General features: G+C 41.4%; 2 protein-coding genes and 2 long non-coding RNA genes across 10 annotated transcripts in view; 1 reads left to right on the plus strand and 3 right to left on the minus strand.

Moving 5' to 3' along the window:
* Positions 1-14,063, minus strand: part of LOC307014906 (scavenger receptor cysteine-rich domain-containing protein DMBT1-like) — a 55,251-nt gene extending 41,188 nt beyond the window's left edge. For 2 of the 3 annotated variants that reach the window (XM_079643154.1, XM_079643152.1), the window contains exons 1-4: positions 13,974-14,063; positions 13,716-13,791; positions 13,408-13,434; positions 12,968-13,279 (exon numbers count right to left, since the gene is read on the minus strand). In XM_079643154.1, the coding sequence (XP_079499280.1) occupies positions 12,968-13,279; positions 13,408-13,434; positions 13,716-13,767 (391 nt within the window). In that variant the 5' untranslated portion in view covers positions 13,768-13,791; positions 13,974-14,063. The remainder of the gene's footprint in view (positions 1-12,967; positions 13,280-13,407; positions 13,435-13,715; positions 13,792-13,973) is intronic. The other variant, XM_079643153.1, reaches the window with a different exon arrangement.
* Positions 2,689-8,852, minus strand: LOC307014914. Its single transcript, XR_013801356.1, has 2 exons — positions 4,897-8,852; positions 2,689-4,379 (listed from the first exon to the last, which is right to left on the minus strand). It is a non-coding gene; the product is annotated as an uncharacterized lncRNA (long non-coding RNA).
* Positions 3,032-4,543, plus strand: LOC307014913. The gene is made up of 2 exons (XR_013801355.1): positions 3,032-3,165; positions 3,736-4,543. It is a non-coding gene; the product is annotated as an uncharacterized lncRNA (long non-coding RNA).
* An 899-nt stretch (positions 14,064-14,962) lies between the features above and the next one.
* The window catches only part of LOC307014907 (scavenger receptor cysteine-rich type 1 protein M130-like), a 38,962-nt gene continuing 34,762 nt past the window's right edge, over positions 14,963-19,162 (minus strand). For 4 of the 5 annotated variants that reach the window (XM_079643155.1, XM_079643157.1, XM_079643158.1 and 1 more), the window contains 7 exons: positions 18,584-18,898; positions 17,717-18,025; positions 17,325-17,618; positions 16,560-16,895; positions 16,363-16,470; positions 15,796-15,910; positions 14,963-15,697 (listed from right to left, as the gene is read on the minus strand). In XM_079643155.1, the coding sequence (XP_079499281.1) occupies positions 15,553-15,697; positions 15,796-15,910; positions 16,363-16,470; positions 16,560-16,895; positions 17,325-17,618; positions 17,717-18,025; positions 18,584-18,898 (1,622 nt within the window). In that variant the 3' untranslated portion in view covers positions 14,963-15,552. The remainder of the gene's footprint in view (positions 15,698-15,795; positions 15,911-16,362; positions 16,471-16,559; positions 16,896-17,324; positions 17,619-17,716; positions 18,026-18,583; positions 18,899-19,162) is intronic. The other variant, XM_079643156.1, reaches the window with a different exon arrangement.

Raw genomic sequence — 19,162 nt, forward strand, 5'->3', positions numbered from 1 at the left:
TGCTGCTCTGGATCAGAACTGCAAGATGGAGAGACTGTCATGCCTCACGCATACACTGCAGTTGGTGATAAAAGATGGTCTGAAAGAAGCCAGTGGGCTGTCAGGTAGCCAAGCTATCCCGCACAGCCAGCCTCCTCCATAGTAGCACCTCATTTAAAGACCGCTTTGAGTCCTGTTTTGGAGATGCCACAATTCCATCAGCAAATGCCACACGATGGAATTCAACTTTAAAGCAGGTAAAGGCGTATGTTAAATTTGACATGCAAAATCTGTCCTATATGTTGAACTCGGAGGCACACAAAGCCCTCATCTTATCCCAGCGAGATTATGCTCAGCTGAAAGAACTCATCGAAGTTCTTGACCCATTCCTGGAGGCAACCGACCTGACTCAGGGAGAGAAAACTGTCACAGTCAGTGTGGTTGTGCCCTGTGTCCTTTCTTTGCACTGCCATCTGCAGGAAATAAGAGGAAGAGTCAGATACTCTGGGCCCCTGGTGAGAGCTCTGGCGAGCTCCTTGAAAACAAGGTTCATAGAGATCTTCAACGCAGTGAAGATGCCAGGATGCGAGATGTTGGACCCATCGTTTGGTTTCCAGTGGCTAAAACATGATGCTGGACAGTGATGACAAAGATCAGCTAATGACTCAGATCATTGGTGAGACATGTTCACTTGATATATATGTACGCAGGCTCTAACTTAAACTAGTTATTATTAATTATAGTTATATGTGTACATGGATGTCTAGAAGTGGTTTATCTGTTTGTAGATATTGGGGTGTGTGTAGCGAAAATAAGAATACTCAATCCTTATGGAAAGAATTACCCAAATATAAGGCAATCTTTACACATTAGCCTCTTCAAGTAAAACAAATTAACATCATCATCTATATGGTATCACAAACAAAATAATAAGATCAGTAGCAGATTTATTCACAAAAGTATACCCTCTCATTTCAGATTGTATCAAGGCAGAGGGTGAGAAGCAAATGATCTCAACAGCAGAAACAGCAGCAGGACCAGAACCAGGTGATGTTCCAGTGTCTCCTCCTGAAGCTCCTCAGAAGAAGCTGAGAATGTTCTCCCACTACAGCAAGACTCCCTCCTCCACCAACAGTCGGTCTGTCCAGGCTCAGCTGACTGCATACCTCGACTCGATTGACAACCAGGCCTCAGACCCATGCTTCAAGTTTTGGCAACAAAATAAATCCCAGTTCCCTGTCCACTATCGGGTTGTCACACAGGTATTCTCCATCCCTGCTTCCAGTGCACCCATTGAAAGGGTATTCAGTCATGGAGGCATTTTTATGAGGCCTCACCGTGCAAGGTTGAATTGTTCAATGTTGTCAAATTTGATGCTTTTAAAATGCAACATGCATGTTTAAGTGTGTGTGCCTGAGTTGTTGCTCACCTGCTCCTGACGTTAGCAGCTAAAAACATATTGTTATGCCAGACTAAAGTTCCCTGTGAGCTCTCCTAACAGGATTGGATTTTTTTGTTTGTTTGTTACATGATCAAATACAGGATGGTCGTATTTAAATTTGGGGAAATATTTTGTTCGGATTGATTGGAGTTTTGAGGTTGTGCTCAGTTAATCTGCCACACAGTACTGTCTGTTTAGGGCCAGATGGCACTGCATTTTGCTGTGTGAATTAGTTTGTATATTCCAATTAGTGTTATAGTTATTTGTCTTGTGATTTATAATTGTGTTGATTAATATAATGTCAGGCTGGTCCTGAGGCTGAACAAGGTCCAGCTTTGCTCAGCTCTTAGCATTGCAGGGCTTTCTGGTGATATAAGAGTGGGTCACTGTTCTATGACTTTGTAATTCGAGCCAGATTCAAATTGGAAATGTAATGAAAATGTTACTTGTATTGCGTAGAAAGCCCTGCGTGCTTTCTCTCATGTTCTATTGTTCTTAATAATGTATTTTCAGTTTCTGTGGGTTTTCAAACCATTAAATAAGTTATAGAAAATTGTGACAGTGTGTCATTGTGTTTAATGTATACCATTTTCATTTGTAAAGCAGCTCTTTGAAGATAACAGAACGGAGCGCCGGAGGCAATATTGGAACTGGACTCAACCTTGATGATGATGATAATAATAATAATTAATATTAGTAATAAGCTTTATATTTGTATAGCACCTTTTTAATAAAATAATTGTAGCCACACTCGCTTCACAGCAGTTCAATAGAAAAATTGGCATAAAATGACAGGATAAAAGCAATGTAGAGGAGCAGCTACATTTCAACACCGGTAAAAGTTCCTTCAAAATAAGAGTCCCGATCTTATTACTATCAAAATAAAAGTGCAAAACGAAAACTTTACCATAGGAAAATATTGGCATACAAATATAATCACTTCTCTAAAAGGTAACTCATTTTAAATATAGTTTATTTATATATAATAATAATATTAATATTAGTAATAAGCTTTATATTTGTATAGTGTGGTGATTGACATTATTCACCCACGGATCTATGGGTTGGGGTATTGTTCCGCACGGACATTTTAGTGAGCCGGACTTCCTGTTTCCGCCGTTCTTCGCTTCCCGTCCATGAAGTTGTTTACATGTTTGTTCCGATGCTAAATAAAAGTCTAGCTTGTAGCTTCGTTACCCCGCCTCTGACTCCCATCTCTCGGCACCATAATAGCACCTATTACAAGAATTGTAGCCAAACTCGCTTCACAGCATTTAAATAGACTGTTTAATATAACATGACAGGATAAAAGCAATGTAGAGGAGCAGCTACATTTCAACACATATATCCACGAAGATTAATACATGAAGACTTGTGACTCGGACTCTTCTTAGGTGACTCGGACTCGAACACAGGTAATGATGACTCGGACTCGACTCGGACACTCCTTGGGTGACTCGGACTTGGACTCGGACACAGGTAATGGTGACTCGGACTCGACTCGGACACTCCTTGGGTCACTCGGACTTGGACTCGACTCTCTCTATGTGACTCGGACTTGGACTCGGACTCGAAGAGTGGTGACTCAAGAGTGACTTGGACTCGTGAATTGGTGACTTGACTACAGCACTGACACATGGTACTTTACATATCTGTTTGTTTAAGGTGTGCAGGTGATGCAGACAGGCTGGACCACAGAGTGAGAGACAGAACTGGACTCCTCACAGCAGTGAACTTCAGCACAGGTACAAAGACTCTTTTTTTCATACTTTACAAAGAATCAAGAAAGATATTGGTTTAAATAAATGAAGTATTGACTTTAATACACTGATATACATTCCATTAAACAATACTAGATCACCTACACATCAGTGAAGTTGAGGGGTTTTTCCATGCGAAAAAGTTACATTTAGATGTTAACAAGCAATATGATTTTTTCAGCTTTCTATTTTAATGTATTGAAGGCAAAGATATTTAACACACAGTGAGAACTGCTACTATTTATCTCTCAATATTGCCAAATATTGGTAAAAGTTATTCTTTCAATGAGACAACAGAGCAAGCTTCTACAGTTGCACTACATTTTGATAACAGTTAAATATTATTTTGATAACATACATTTCAATGTTGGTGAACTTCATACTGTTCATTCATAATCTGATTGTCTTTGTAGCTCACTGTTGAAATAAAAAAAAAACATTACAATTACAAAATAATTATATCTACAGCCCCTAAACACACAAACAAACCGCTTTCATAAATAACACACTTGTTCTGCAATAATATGTTTTATGTTTCCTGTAATTTTTGTTAAGAAAGGACATGCCTGAAAGACACGACATGTTCTCCTTCTCTGAGGGTCAAGAAGAACATCCAAGAGGAACATTAAAAGCTGATGTTATTAGATTTTAAGACCAGTACACTAAGAAACTACTTTTATTGTAAAAACAGTCAGCTGATCGAATGCACGTATTTCCACATCTACACTCCATCAGCTGATTATTTCAATTTGCCTCGCTTTATGAGCTTCACATCACTTTTGCCTTGTACCACAGAGTTTGCAACGTCACAAATAAATAGGGCCAATCTTCAGTCAGATGTGAATGTGTAATCTAACATTTTCAGTAAGAATAATGGACAAAAGGAGTGCAAATACAATTGATTGAAATGTGAACCAAAAGTTAATCAAATGTTTTAAATAAAACGCACATATGGACAGAAGGTGTAAACCTATTAAATGTATAAGTAAACACATTTAGTCAAATAAAGTGACAGACTAGGCCTGTGCAGTTGGTATCAGCTTTGCCCAGCATGGGCTCCTCCATCAGGCCTGGTCCCCCTCGCAGAGGAAAGACCCTCAGTCCTCTCCAAACCAACAGACTGGATGTCCATCACACGGAGGTTTCTCCCTGAAGTCTCTGCAGCTTTCTGGACACCACGCTGTCTCAATCCGTCCACACTGAATATAAGAGGGGGAAAATGAAAATAACAAATGCTAGACAATAAGAAACATAAAGTTGACTGTTCAGTTGCTCAGTTTTTTTAGATTGTCAATACTATTACTGTATAACTAATATATCAGGTTAAGAGGCACATTCAAATAAAGATTGTTCTTTAAATACATGTTGTCTTTTGAATTGTTTGTCTAAAGTCAAGGATCTAGAACTGGTACTTAGTTTTAATGATACAGTCTGGTTATTATGCTGTTTGGAGGAGGCCTCACAGGTAAGAGCACTAACTAGCTACCATCACATGTACCTTAGCTTGACTTAAATGTATTAAACGTATAATTAAGTGATATCAAAATATAAATAACTAATGTCATGCAAACATATTAATATTTGGTTGATTCGAGTGTTGAATTTAGCCCAATTGCATACAAACGTTAAGGGATTTTAAGATTCTGAAGTATTATGCTAAAAACTCAATATTATATATTATTTATAGTTTTGCTGAATAGTTTCATGTCCGCTTACCTTAGAAACGTAAAATGCCACGGCAGTGTACAGATGGGGAGCATGTTAGCTTAGCTTGGTAGCTTCAGCTAGCTCTGGAACTTTCAGCTCGGTGGCAGCAGGTCCCGCCTCGGCTCCGCCTCTTTGCCCTTATTTGGAGCAGGCGGGAGTTGAAATCTGACCTCAGTGTCGAGCCGTTAGTGGCCGACTCCGCCTGTTAAGGGCTTCTCGGCAACTCTGCAGAATCCTATGGGTGACGTCACGGACCCTACATCCATTTAAAGAGCCTGTGACACGAACCCAACAACTGTTGTGCAATGAAATAGTGGGCTACTAGTAATCTCGAACCGTCAGTTTAAAAAAGAAAAAGCGATACCGTTCCGATAAATACCAATAATTTCGAACCTCGCGGGGAAATTCCTTCGACTCATTTTGAGGTTTTGGGGGAAGCCGGAAGTGACGTTAATGCGGGAACGCTTCACTGTGCGGCGAGAGACCCAAACACGGACAAAGTGTGCTGTCATACGTAGAAATGATGAATTACTGAGTTTAGGCACGTTAATAACGTTTTAATGAAGTTGACTACAGTATATTCATATTTGTCAGTGCTTTCATGTCAATTCGGCGAACATAAACATAAATGATCGTGGTGAAGATGATGATTAAATTAGGATTAAAAATCGGTAGTGAGAGCTGCTGAATTTCCTCCCGTCGGATGTGATATAAAAACAAATCGATTATTTTTGTAAACTCAAGTGGATGAAACTACATTTATTAGTGCTTTCATGTCAATTCGGCGAACATATGACACATTAAATGATCGTGAGGATGGTGATGTAAAAATCTTTTGTTTGAGCCGGTCTGCATTTCCTGATGAGAAAACAAACCTTAACTTTTTGTATCAGTGGTGTAGTGGGCGTTGGACGCGGGGGTACGCCGTACCCAGTGTGCGAAATACCCGTCAATAATCGGGGGGTCCCCATCTTCCGTTTATTGCGCAATATACCGGTCGAAGATTTCTCAATATGCAGTAGGCCTATACAATATTTCATGGATGCAATCCAAGACAATCAGTAGTAGCAGCGTTTCTCAACCGGGGCGCTGTCAAATAATTATATATTCTAACGTTCATATGAATGAATACGCAACCGTTAAAGAACCATCTGTTTTCGATTCTATGCGAGGAAATGGGAGCAGAGCTGGTCTCAGACGCACGCACGCACACACACACACACACACACACACACACACACACACACACACACACACACACACACACACACACACACAGTCTGCGTGATCTGCGTGTAGGGAGGGGCAGGCCTGCACACACCCACACACACACACACACACACACACACACACACACACACACACACACACACCAACTTGAAGGCCAAGGCTAATTATGCTTTTCTTCTTAACCCCGGAATCCACACAGGACATACGCACACGCTCATCTTATGCACAGCAAAGATCGAAAAAATAGTCTTTTACCTTAAGTGAGAATAGACCAAAGATGCCTTGGCTCGACTTCTTCTCGTTGCCGTCCTGGTTTCCAAGAAGAAGAGAGACGATGTCCTGCTTTAATCCAGCTTTTCACGAACGGCACTGGGTCGAATTTGTCCAAAGGGGGTCCGTTTAGGTCCACAAACAGAAGCGAAGACAGGCTCTCCTCGCGCAACCTGTTGCGGCTCTGGTTGTCTGTGTTATTCACGGCGGAAAAGCCTCTCTCGCACTCAGCAGACGTGGGGAGGTAAGTGCGACTTGCTATGCATAGCCGTTCCAGTGTTTTGCCCGGTGGAGTGCCCTGCAATTTCCAGTCTCTAAACTGCCCCACGGCGTCCCCGGCTGGTTCTCCGAGCGATTTAGCCAGACGGTGTACTTCTTGTTCGCCATACAAAGTCAAGTCTTCCCGCTCTCCTGGCCAAAAGCGCTTATCAAGAGCTTTGAGCATCTGGACCAAGCTTGACTCCGGTAAGCGCTTGGTTAGAGTAGCAACCACCGATTCATAAAAACGAGGCTTGTTTATTTTCCCCCTGCCTTCTGTCAGCTCTACGTCCTTAAAAAAGCCCGATGAGACGCCCTGTTCAGCCTTCTTCGTTGATCTCCCCCCGGTCGTCTTCATGGCGGTCAAAACATTGATGGTTTGTTTGATGTGGACACTTGAGTCCACAAGTGTCATTTCTCTTCTCTGCAGCTTGAGAGACAGGCTCTGGAGTTCACGCAGGATGTCTTTCATGACAGCCAAATCTTCCACGAATCCTGAGTTGGTTAGGTGCTTGAGAAGTCCCTTGTATTTTTGCCTCTCAAGATCATTACGTGATGCGTTCTCACTGGATGTTTTAAAATGGAGTGCTAGTGCGGGGAAATCTTTCCATACAGCTTTTACTGTTTTAAAGCTGCTGGCAACCCATCTGATGGTGAAAATTTGACCTATTTTCAGTATTTCCATGTTGAGCTCGGCCGCTGCTTCTTTCAGCAATCTGGAATTCCTGGTTGACTGATTGTAGAGTGAGTATAAATGTGAAATAAATATCTCAAAGTGATTAGTGCCACCCACATCTTTAAGAGCATCTTTGACTGACAGTTCTAGTCTGTGCGCCAGGCAGTGTACAGACTGCACGTTCGGAAAAATTGTTTTTGAGTCTGACGACAAGCCCACTGGCTTTTCCCGTGAGCACTGCAGCCCCATCGGTGGCTATGCTTATTAGGTGCGTCTTCAAAAAGTCATCATCCATTCCAGCTTTATATAGACTCGCCATCATCGAGTTATAAATTGATTCAGCATCGACCCCATCTGTGAGTTCCACTATATCCAGGAAAACATTATCTACATCCCCCTTACCACTGACATCACATCTTACGTAAATGATTAGATAGGGACGACCGTGAACGGTACTTTCATCAATTGTGATTGATACCTTTGAATCCATTTCTTTCACATTAGAGACGAACTTGCGGCGCATTTCCTTTGCAATGTGACTTATTATTTCTGCGCATGCATGGTCAGATTTGTGGATATTCCCAACTTCGGCTCCATTCAGCTCCTGCATTGTCATGAGGGGGTTGAGCTTTTTATAAGATAGCCTTTCCTTTGCTACGGTGTAAGCTGTTCTAAACGAGACTGTTGTTTTCTTGAGTAAATCGGACTGTACATCAATGAAACAGTTTGGGAGGGTTTCTTTGTCTTTCATCTGTACTATTTCCACTGACCTTGTGTGGGCCTGGCTGTCCCTGTGTTTGTATATCTTCTTTCGTAGCTGTTTTGCATCAGGGCTAGTAACATCACCATTGATCCATTCTTCCGAGAGGTGTAAACCCGGTCCCTTTTCTGAGAGTAGCAACGTTTTTGCTTTCCTACACACTAAGCATCCTAACTTTCCAGCCATAATGTCAAGCCAAGGGTTGCGGTCTTTCAATTCGCCCACCTGCTTCGTTGTCCAACCACCCGGCGGAAAGTCACTAGCAGCAGTGGCAGCTACCTCCGCAACTGCTGCGTCTTCTGAGCGCTCTATCTCAACTTCACCTCCTTCTGGGGAGTGACTGGGCGGGACAGGAGCCCCCGACTCGCTAACGGTTCTGGTAGCGAGTGCTGTGCTAGCTGCTGCGTCATCAGCATCATCTCTGGGTGTCTCATGGTCATCTCGTGGTGTCACTTTTTTGGATGTGAACCCAAAGTGCGCCAGTGAAACACTTTGGTTTAGCTTTCTCTTAGACATTTGAGTCCTCTAATGTAACGTCTTTCTCTCCTCTTTGCCGTGCATGGCTAATTTGCATAATTTGTGTCCGCGTCACGCAGCGTACCCGTGTCACGCGGCTGGCTCTGCTTTTGACAGCCAAAATAGAAGTTATTTGTGAATAAATGTTTTGAATTATGAATACTGGACATAGTAGGCTTAAAAACATTTTAGTGACCATTGCAAGTGACAAATACATATTATAATTTCAGACCCCCCCTACATGTTGCTGTTGAGGCTTTCAGGGGGGCTCAGGTGTTAAACGGGGGGGTCGAGCTCCCCCGGACCCCCCCGTATTTCGCACACTGGCCGTACCCCCACTTATTTGAAGCATGATTTCTTTTTTAAATAGTCTAATACATCTAAAATCATTGCCAGTGTTATCAGTTGCAAGTGTGTTTGTTGTAATAATGACGAAAACATAATTTAGGCAGATTTCACAGTAATTATAATAAAAACGTAGCTCAAGCATTTATGCAACTTGATTTGAAGCGTGTGTGTGTGAGGGGCAGAACTGTGTGTGTAGGGTGACCAGGTGTCCCGCACTGTGCGGGACTGCACACACAGCATTTTTATTATTTGTCCCGCGTCCCACACATTGAGACTATGTCCCGCATTTGAGTGATAGTCGCGCAGAAAATCCGGATCGGTTCGCTGACAGCCGGCACCGCCCTTTATTATTATATTGTCTAAACGGCATCATGTAAATTGTGCTGACAGGCGACACAGAGGTCCCCAAGCCCCCCCCCCCGTTGACAGTTCACAAGCGCGTCCATAGTGTCTCCCGTCCACCCACCACCCCGTCCACCCAGTTAAACATCCCCACTACACCACTGGTTGTAGTAGTACACCAACATGGATTAAACGTGTGTTTTTTTTTACCACAATGTTGGGGAAATTAATGGAATGGTACTAGTTGTACCGAAGTGGGCCGGTCGAGAGTCCCGGGCTGATTTTTAGTCCCAGTCCACCACTGGCTACATGACCGTATGATCGCCCATATTTACGCACCTAATTCCTAAACTTCTAACAGATACAAAATAAACCGATCCTTCAGCCTCATATGAGCTCTCAGACACGTTCAAAATTAAACTGTCTGAGCTGTCTGAGCTTGCTGCTGTGTGCGCCATCGTGCGTTTACATGCAGATGCTGGGATCCTGAACGGTGCAGCTGGAGCAGTGTGCCCGCATTGACGTCACCCATAATTTGGTGGGACTTGAAGAATCCCCGAGAAGATCCAGGAAATGGTCAACATTGAAGGGCAGATTAATGGTTATCAAAGTACAAATATCCAAAATCAGTCTAGTAACGGTTTTCAAGGGGACAATATTTACTCAAATTGATGGGTTTGGATGATGGGGGAAAATCGTGTCACAGGCTCTTTAAGTCTATGGTATTGAGAAACCTCTCATAACTCAGCTCAGAGGGACGTGCATGTCCCCTCGCTCTGAGTGTTCTCTTGAAGTGTCTTCACTTATGTGAAACCCTTTATACAGTCTATGTGTGAAACCTGTGCCTATTGCAAAGCACTGATGTTATATCTTTATATTTAAGGCCAAGCCAAAATCGATGAACCACTCCATTGTTGTGGTTTCTGTGTTGCCGTAGCAGCCGAACTGACCAGGAAGTACTAAATGAAAAGTATTGCGAGATCTCGCAAAGGGGTTTTGCGAGATCTCGCAAAACATTATTATTATTTTATTTTTTTGTTTTCTTTCTTCTCCATGTCCCCTAGGGGGCTCCGTAAGATACGGCTGATACTTGACGATCTGGCGGAGAAAGGTTGTGGAGCCTCCGTTGATATGCCGTTGAAAATAGGCTTGTTTGAGACAAGCGAGACCCGCGCAGACCTGCGCAATTTCGATTCCACAGGCTTGTTTGAGACAAGCGAGACCTGCGCAGACCTGGGCATTTTCGATCAACGTCTTGCTAGTGCGTTGCATGATGGTTAGTCATTTTGTCCGACTTGCTCTGGAGGCTCGCCTACATGAGACGTTGAAATCTCGCGGGACAAAGACGCCCGCAGCCTTGAGAGCGAGGTGCGGCGAGGCGGCGCAGTTCGTCTCCATGGGCTGCGGAAGCGAAATGCTTAATGGGAAACGACTCGCTGGTATCTCGAGCTGAGCGCTCATTGGTGGTTTTTACCACGTGCTGGTGATGAAATTCTCCAATTGGCTCGGCAAAAGTTTGTTGTTGTTTTGTGTCAGTTTTACGTCGCCCCCTCCATTAACATTTTTCATAATTGTTTCACAATGTTTATCATCATGGAATTAATATCTATATATGTTATACTATACTTGCACTGCTTACCATTTTCATACTTTATATATCTTAGCATATTCATACACACTGTTCATACTGCTCACAGGCTGCTGTGTATATTCATACCCCTCACTGTTTATTCATCATTCAATTCATTCTATATTTTATTCTGTAGATTGTGTACATTACTTTTCACTTTACTGCTTGTTGCACTCCTAGTTGGAAGCTAAACTGCATTTCGTTGTCTCAGTACCTGTAATATTTGCAATTTCAATAAAGTTGAATCTAATCTTGAGCAGAAACAAATGTATTTACTTTACTGTACATATCTGACATTAACGATTAAACACATGCAAACCGAGTCAAGCCGACTCCGGAGGTGGCAGTATGCACCTTAAAGTTGTTTGCAATCCGCCAAAAAACCGAGAGAAGAAGAAGAAGAAGAAGAAGAAGAAGAAGAAGAAGAAGAAGAAGAACAAGACCAAGAACAAGAACAAGAACAAGAACAAGAACAAGAACAAGAAGCCGACTCGGAGCTGTCCGACTTCAGGCGAGCTTTTTGAGACCTCCCCCAGCTGCGATCGGCTATTCTCGTCTACTTTCGAGGCGAGCCGCAACGCGTCTCAAACAAGCCTAATGGCTTGATGGAAAGCAGGTGTGTAGTCGGGGAGGGTGCACAGCTGATTGCAGCAGGTGAGTGGAGGTTGAGCCGGGAGCCAGGAGTGACAGCCACCACGCCCACACAAACAACACAGACAGGGGGAAACAAACACACACAAAGGAGACAGCTGGAGCAGTACAGCCACCACAGCGTTACCTAATGCAACTCCACACTACGTCTTACGGTGCCGTGTACCGGAGGGGAGAGAGAGAGAGCAGCGAAGGGGGGGGGAGAGATGTAATACGGTTTCCTGATAAAGCTGTGGAGAGTATGTGCTGCAGGGAGGTGGATGCACAACGCACCCAGGAACGAACGCTAGCTCCGGTCCTTTTCCTGTGAGGGAAACTGTGGACTCAATTTCCTGACAGGCTCGAGTTTGTGCAACCTGCACAAACACAAGCTAATCCATGATTACAAATGGTGAAATGTAAATACCGAAAAAAATACCAGCTCACTAAATCGCAACCGCTCAAACCAACTACAAACTACTACCGCGGATTGGGCAGAGAACGAGTCAGAGAAAGTTGCTCCCCCATGTGACGTAATGTGACGCGTTTGACGTATGACGTTAAAAAAAGCAGTTTTTAGTAGCAGAGCTCAAAACGGCTCCTTTCCCTCTGAATTCCTGCCCTTATGTCTTGTAAAACATATAAAATCCTGCATTAACATTTTTAATTGTAATTTTCAGGCAAGGTTAAGCATAAATGAAAAAAAACCTGCAAGTTGCTCTTTAAGCTTGCTTTATCCTAGTTTTAACGCTTCTGCTGCAAAAGTCCTCTAAATGCAGAGAGCAAATGTGACCTGACAATATAACCGCTGGGTTTTCAAAGCAATATTGTGATCAGTTGCCAAGATAAATGCTGCGTTAGTTTTTTTTCTCCACAGCCGTATTTCACAATTTCTCCCGAAAGTTTCACATGTTCTTGATTTAAATTGAGAAATCCTAGAAAAGCAGAGTTTCGAAATACCTGATCTTCTGAGCTAACTTAGTCTATTCAAAGCAAAAGTACAGCATTTTGGGAAACGTGATTACTTTGGGGGAGTTCGATAAAAAGATTGATTCTACTCTTCCATTCACTTGATAAACAAAAAGTATACAGCAAGCAGCAACTTATCTAAGCACAGCAGAAACACTAAGAACAGAGATAGACCCTGGCTTTCTCTGAGGTTAACAAAATCCAGCACGTTCAAAGCTCCATCTTTAACACCTGTTTGTTTGTGAAAGAAATGACAATATGCCCTTTTATAATCTCCAGTATTTATGCTAAGCGTAGTTTAGGGGCTGAGCTTGACCTTTGCCTTGTATGTCCAACTATAGATTTAATAAAAGGGATTATCCTTTTATTAAGAAAGTCATTGAGTACTGGTAATTTCAACTTTGAAAAACATAGACCAAACATACCATTAATTGAACTCTTGAAGTCTTACCTGCACAGGTAACCCCAGCATCTTCAGAGTGGCCGCAGTTATTTTGCCCCATTGGTCTGTGTGGGCACTTGAGGACAGATGTCTCATGACCAGTACACTGCACATCATCCAACCAGATCATGTTCTTTCCCTCTCCAAAAGAGGCGCCTTTAGTGGCCTGAAGAGCTGTCCCGCAGTTTAACTCTTGACATACCACGTCAGCGTTGACGAGGCTCCATTGGTCATCACACACAGTTCCCCAACTGTCTGAGTGGAAGACCTCCAGTCTACCAGAGCAACGTGAAGGCCCGACCAGCTTAACCTCAATGCATTCTATAAATGAAAAATGAACACACAATAGCTCAAGGTCATGTCAGCCTGATCTCAGTGACAAATGGTCCTTTGTTGTTAGATCAGACTATAATTCAATTTAAGGCATGAGATCAATAGAATGTACTGACCTGCAAGCAATGGTATACTCAACAGACCTAGAGCAGACACATGAGGTTTGTCATTAATATTTAAAACAATATTTTACAATAGCAGTGTTTATCTTATTTATTACGTATCAGGACAGCTTGAGATGTGCGGACATACATACCTCCTTATTGTCCAACCTCAACTTTGTCAAATTGTTTTAAAGCAAGAAAATGTGAACAATCAATAATAAGAGCTGTCTTCCTTAAGGGACTGAGAGCATGAGACCAAGTTGTTTGACTATCACATGATTTAAGAATTCAAGAAAATAATGGAAAAATGAAAAACGTACCAATTGACAAGTAAAGAGCGAAATGTCGTTTTTCAGCTGAAATGAAGATCATTGTGTCTTCAAAGTCGATCAAAAGCTGCAAAAATACAGTCAAAATGGGGTATTGTTAAAAAGGTACTTTACTGTATTATCAGTCTTCAGTAGAACAAGAAAGTTGATTTTTGGAAGCCATCCAGTTCTTGTTGTTTTTTAACCAAAATCTTCAAATTAAATGATGTTGCAATCTATCCTTTTAAATCCAGCAGCTGCTTAAATTACCTCACAATTCAAAATTAATCGCTGATCATATCTGAAACATCCAAAAGACAGCAGCCTCGTGTACAGATCCAGTAATTGTTGTGAATAAAAGGGGTTACATGGACTTGGACTGCAAACTGGAAGCATGTTGACATTTGGATCAATCATTAAAGACAGGGGATGAGCGGGGATATCATTTTGTTTTACAAAACACATAATACTTTCTAAAAAGACATTATATTCAACAGGATAGATAAAAACTAATGCTGGTAGATTAGTAAAATAGTGACTCTGATGTAGCGACACAACGAAGGTTGAGCTACAGAAAAATAAAAGGGAAATGTTGATTAAAAAGAGAGTTGTTGTTTAACGAATGACAACATGTGAACACCAGCATGGACACACTCACTAGTGTGACTGTCATTGCTTCATTGCTATTCCAAACCTGTTACTTAACTGAACCATGGTACCTATAAAATGAAAAATTGTTTGGAGTGTATCAAATACATAGGAAATCGAGAAACTATATATAGGTAATTTTTTTAACCTGAATTGACTGATTTGTTTGTCCACTTGGGGCCAGTGTAACAAGCTGTAACATAACATTGACATTACACAATCTTTTTCTTGCAAAAAGACAAATAAGCGTTTTGTTTGTGTTGAGGATAAACAAGGTGAGCAGATTTGCACACAACACATCTGCCTGTATGGAGACACCCACTTATGTGATTCATGTTGTTGACATTACAGCCTGCTTACGTCTATCATGAAACCACAAAAACTACCAGCAGTGGTGGAAAATAACTAAGTATATTGTCCCACTACTGAACCTAGAGCTTGTAGAGTACTTGTACTTCAATATTTCCAGTGTATTCTTTCTTTCTACTTTCTTTCTTCTTCTCCACCAAGTTTCAGGGGGGATTGTACTTTTAGTCTATATTCTTTTTTGCATTGAAGGCCTTTTGAGTGGAACAGCATAGGTGTCAATGATAATTAATAATGATGCTGAATACATTCAGTTCCTCTTTTATTGTACAGGTTATGCTGAAGAATTTGTTATAACAATTACTGATGATGATTGATAAAACATATTCATGTATTTGATAGTTCACATATCTTGGCAGTGTTTGGTAACAATTGGGCACATTTTCCTCAAGCAGGGTCAAATCATCAACAAAAAAAAATGTGCAAGCACGGTAACAAATATATATGTATTGATCTGCATTCACATACACCAAATAAAGCAAATTACCATAGAATGCAAAGACAATGTAATCAGCCTACTCCTGCAGGTCAGTCGATCTAAGCTTTCTGATCAATAGAATCTCTCTGTCAAATGTAAGCCATAACAGGAATAAAGCAAAGAATGCAGCATATATTTGAGGAAGTGTGTAGATTAAACAAATAAAATGTTGTGTAAAAACACACTTAAACCTGGTCTTCCTGAAAGAGCAACAGATCATCAGCTAGTCACCGATACACTGTGACACCATTGTTGGCTGTCGTTAAAGATACAGCAGACTTATAAACTTTAACTACCCAAACTTTTCACGTTTTGTGAAATTGCACGACATTCTTCATTACTTGATGCATTTAGTTATCAAGGGAAAACTAGTGGTTCTAGCTCATAGCACACTCTCCCAGCCAGATCTTCAGGGATCCTCTCCACAGAGTTATCAACATCAGCATTGTTTTCGTCCTGCCCGGGGCTGTGTGTCTGCTCATTCTCTTGAGTATTTCTGGCACTGAGGGGAATGAGGAGGAGGACAATCACAATCAATTTAAAGTTGTTTGATCTAAAACAAAATATGTATATCTTTGCAAATAACATTATATTTACTACCTTTCATAGAGGGCTCCATTGCACCTGTCGTCAAGATCATCCTTTAATGCTCCTCCAAACCTGTTACTGAACTGAACCATAGTACCTGGAAAGTAAAAATATTCAAGTTTTTGACCTAAAACAAATACAAGGGATCCAGATTAAACTAATTTTCAAAAAATGCTTTTACTGAATTGTTTGGCCATTTGGGGGCCAGTTTGACAAATTGGGGATGTCTTTTTTTACTGGTATTATTGTGTTTAACATTTTGACTAAAGTGTTACAACAGTTCCACCAATTACTTTTTGGTTATGTATGTCATTATATGAAACAACCATGGTTAGACTGTTAGACTGTAAGTGTGGTTGTCTTTAGGTTTGGGGGTACTTTTTTTAATCATAATTAAGGTGCTACAACAATCCTTAGAGCCAAAGAGATCAGTAAATTGATTATAATGTAACACAGTAGCCTAAAATGACGCTATGAGAGCAGTGAGCGTGGACAAAACGTGTAAAGAGATATGCAAAAACTTTATTTGCTGTGAAGGATTGAACCATCCAATTTTGTTATGTTTTGTGTGAAACTCACCAGCAACCCTCCTTCTCTTTCTCCACATCAGGTAACCTAGAACCCCCACAAGTAACACTAACAGCAGACCCACAACCCATCCTGTGGCCACTGAAGAGGATGAGGCCGCTGTAGGGGTCAAAAGATCATTTAGTTAGCAAAGGAGAAAACTATCCATTTTAAGTCAAATCATTTCTCAAGGGCTCCTTGGGTCTTACCGACTACAGAGACTTGGAGTGACTTGGAAGGTACTGAACAGAAGGACAGTGAAGACATGTTCACACCGTAGATGCACCTATAGTCCCCTTGGTCTTTATAATCTATTGCAGGAAATTCAAAGGTTGTCAGGTAGTGGATGGAGTGGCCAAATGCAGGCACCGGTTCAGTGACATTGTTGTGGGACTTTGTCATATAGAAGAAACCTCCAGGGTATATGGAATGAGTAGAGCAAATGACGGAGAAGCTGCTCCCTTGGGTGACCGATATTTTGTCAGGGGTGTGGACCACCATTGCATGAGGAGACGACAGGGAGAGAGTGGGTTTTTCCAGTTTCACTGCAGATTAGAACACCTTTTTTTAACAACTCATTTGGATCACAAAACCTGTTTGCAATCTTGCAGTCAAATTAACCCTTTTGCTAAGGCCTGCCACATCAGCTTAAGAAAAGATTAGTTTTAAAAACAAAATAAGCAATTTCAGAGAGAAGATCTACAATATGCATTTGAAAGATTTATCGGAGTTCATTTCGTATTTGTTGCTCATTTACTTAACGCTTTGCTCCGCTAATTTCAAAGATAGCACCACAGGTTTTTACATAGAAACACAGGCTAAACATTTTTAAACTAAATCTATATTTCAGACACTCCAAGCACGACTGTTAAACATAACTACGAACAGACTGACACTGATCTAAACAATGGCATGACAGTCAATATAGCATATATAGTTTAATAGCCAAATAGTTATCAGACATAATTATTGACCTATGATGGAGAGCTCTGCCGTTTCTCCTTGAGGAAAATAGATGACTTGATTGGGCAATTTCTTTTGATATTCACAGAAATATGACCCCTTCTGGTTGAAATCTACTGAATGGAAGATAAAGGTTGCAGCTTCATCCTCCGTGAATTTTTCCATTTTAAAGGAGTCTTGGGTCCTCTTCAGGAAGAATGTCCCACCCAACTTTTCTGTTAGTATACTGCATGTGATCTCAACTTTGTCACCCCAGTTTACCTCTGGAGAGGGACTCAAAGTGATTTGGGGCTTCTGTAGAGCACCTGAAAAAGACAATAAGCATCATTAGAGCGTGATGTAATACCAGTTAGAAGGTAATGATTTCATTCAAAAATTAGAAAAAAGGAGCCAGGCCTCTCACCTAAACAGATAACACCAGCATCTTCTCCGTGCCCGCAGTTATTTTCTCCAAAACCATTATGCGCACAATTTGTGATTGCATTCTCTTCGCCTGCACACTCCACGTTATCCAGCCATATTGGACCAGTGCCTCTACCAAAGTGGGCACTTGAAGGAGCAGAAACTGCATGTCCGCAGCCAAGCTGTCTACATACCACTCCACCATTGCCAAGTGACCATAAATCATCACACACAGTCCCCCACTGGCCTTTGTAGAGGATCTCCAATCTACCGGAGCATTGACTTGTGCCGCCGACCAACCGAATCTTTGCTGCATTTAAAAATGTAATTTAGGTGAGTTGAACAGCAAGCGACAGTCCTTAAGTCATGTCTCAACAAACAATTCTAAAAAACATTAATACATATTGTAAAACAAAAAGTGAATATGTTTGTGTTTTAAAAATATTGTTTATCCCATCATTATATGAGAAGCTAATTTTGACAGTGACGAGGGAAAAGGTTGACTTACGGTAACCTAATTAATTATGTGTAACTTTTGTCATGTACGTGAAAAATTTAAGCAATACATATTGGGCAATACTCTGATATGCTTTCGTGCTTAGTGTCAGTAAGTATAAACATTACTAGAGCCAGTGGCAAGTTAGCATAGCATAGCTAAGCGGCTGCCATCCTCAGATTCCTATTTAACTTAGTGTCTGGTGAGAGTGTCAATCTTCTCATCTAACTCTTGACAATAAAGCTGATTAGTGTATTTACAAAAAGTTGATCTATTGCTTTAAGGAATGATTACACCTCCTTTATTATTGTTATTATATTTGTTACCCAAAAGCATGTGAGAATGTTCAACACGTAATTTTAAAGGCCATACCTGCACAGACAGCGCCAGCGTCATGTCCGTGCCCACAGCTTGCTCCTCTGTAACCTTTGGCCGAGCATTGCCGAAGAGATGTCACATTGTCAAAACATGAATTGCTCGCCTCCACTACTGGTCCACTGCCTTCACCAAAACTGGCACCGCCTGGAGCGTTCTTTGCCTCACCGCATTCAAGCTGCTCACACACCACCTGAGCTTTACTCAGGGTCCAGTCTGTGTCACACACAGTTTGCCACATGTCGCCATGACGGACCTCTACTCTGCCAGAGCACACATCCTTACCATTCGCCAACCGGACCTCCAAATCTCCTGTGATATGAGGTAAACTGAAATTATCTTACAGTAGGCTACATTCCACATATTATAAAGTTTTAAAAAACACTGGAGCACTTGTTGCCTATATTGCACACCATTCAGATTTGGAACACAAAACATTTAACTATATGGAAATGGGGATAAGATTGAATGTGGCAATTTAGTAAATAGAGTTTTGTAAAAACCAACTAAAAATGCCCTACATTTAATTGTACAAAAAATAGGAGCGATAGAACTGAACTAAACAGGATAGAATGC

The sequence above is a fragment of the Notothenia rossii genome (genome assembly GCF_949606895.1).
Source record: "Notothenia rossii genome assembly, chromosome: 8".
In the NCBI taxonomy this organism is placed as follows: domain Eukaryota; kingdom Metazoa; phylum Chordata; class Actinopteri; order Perciformes; family Nototheniidae; genus Notothenia; species Notothenia rossii.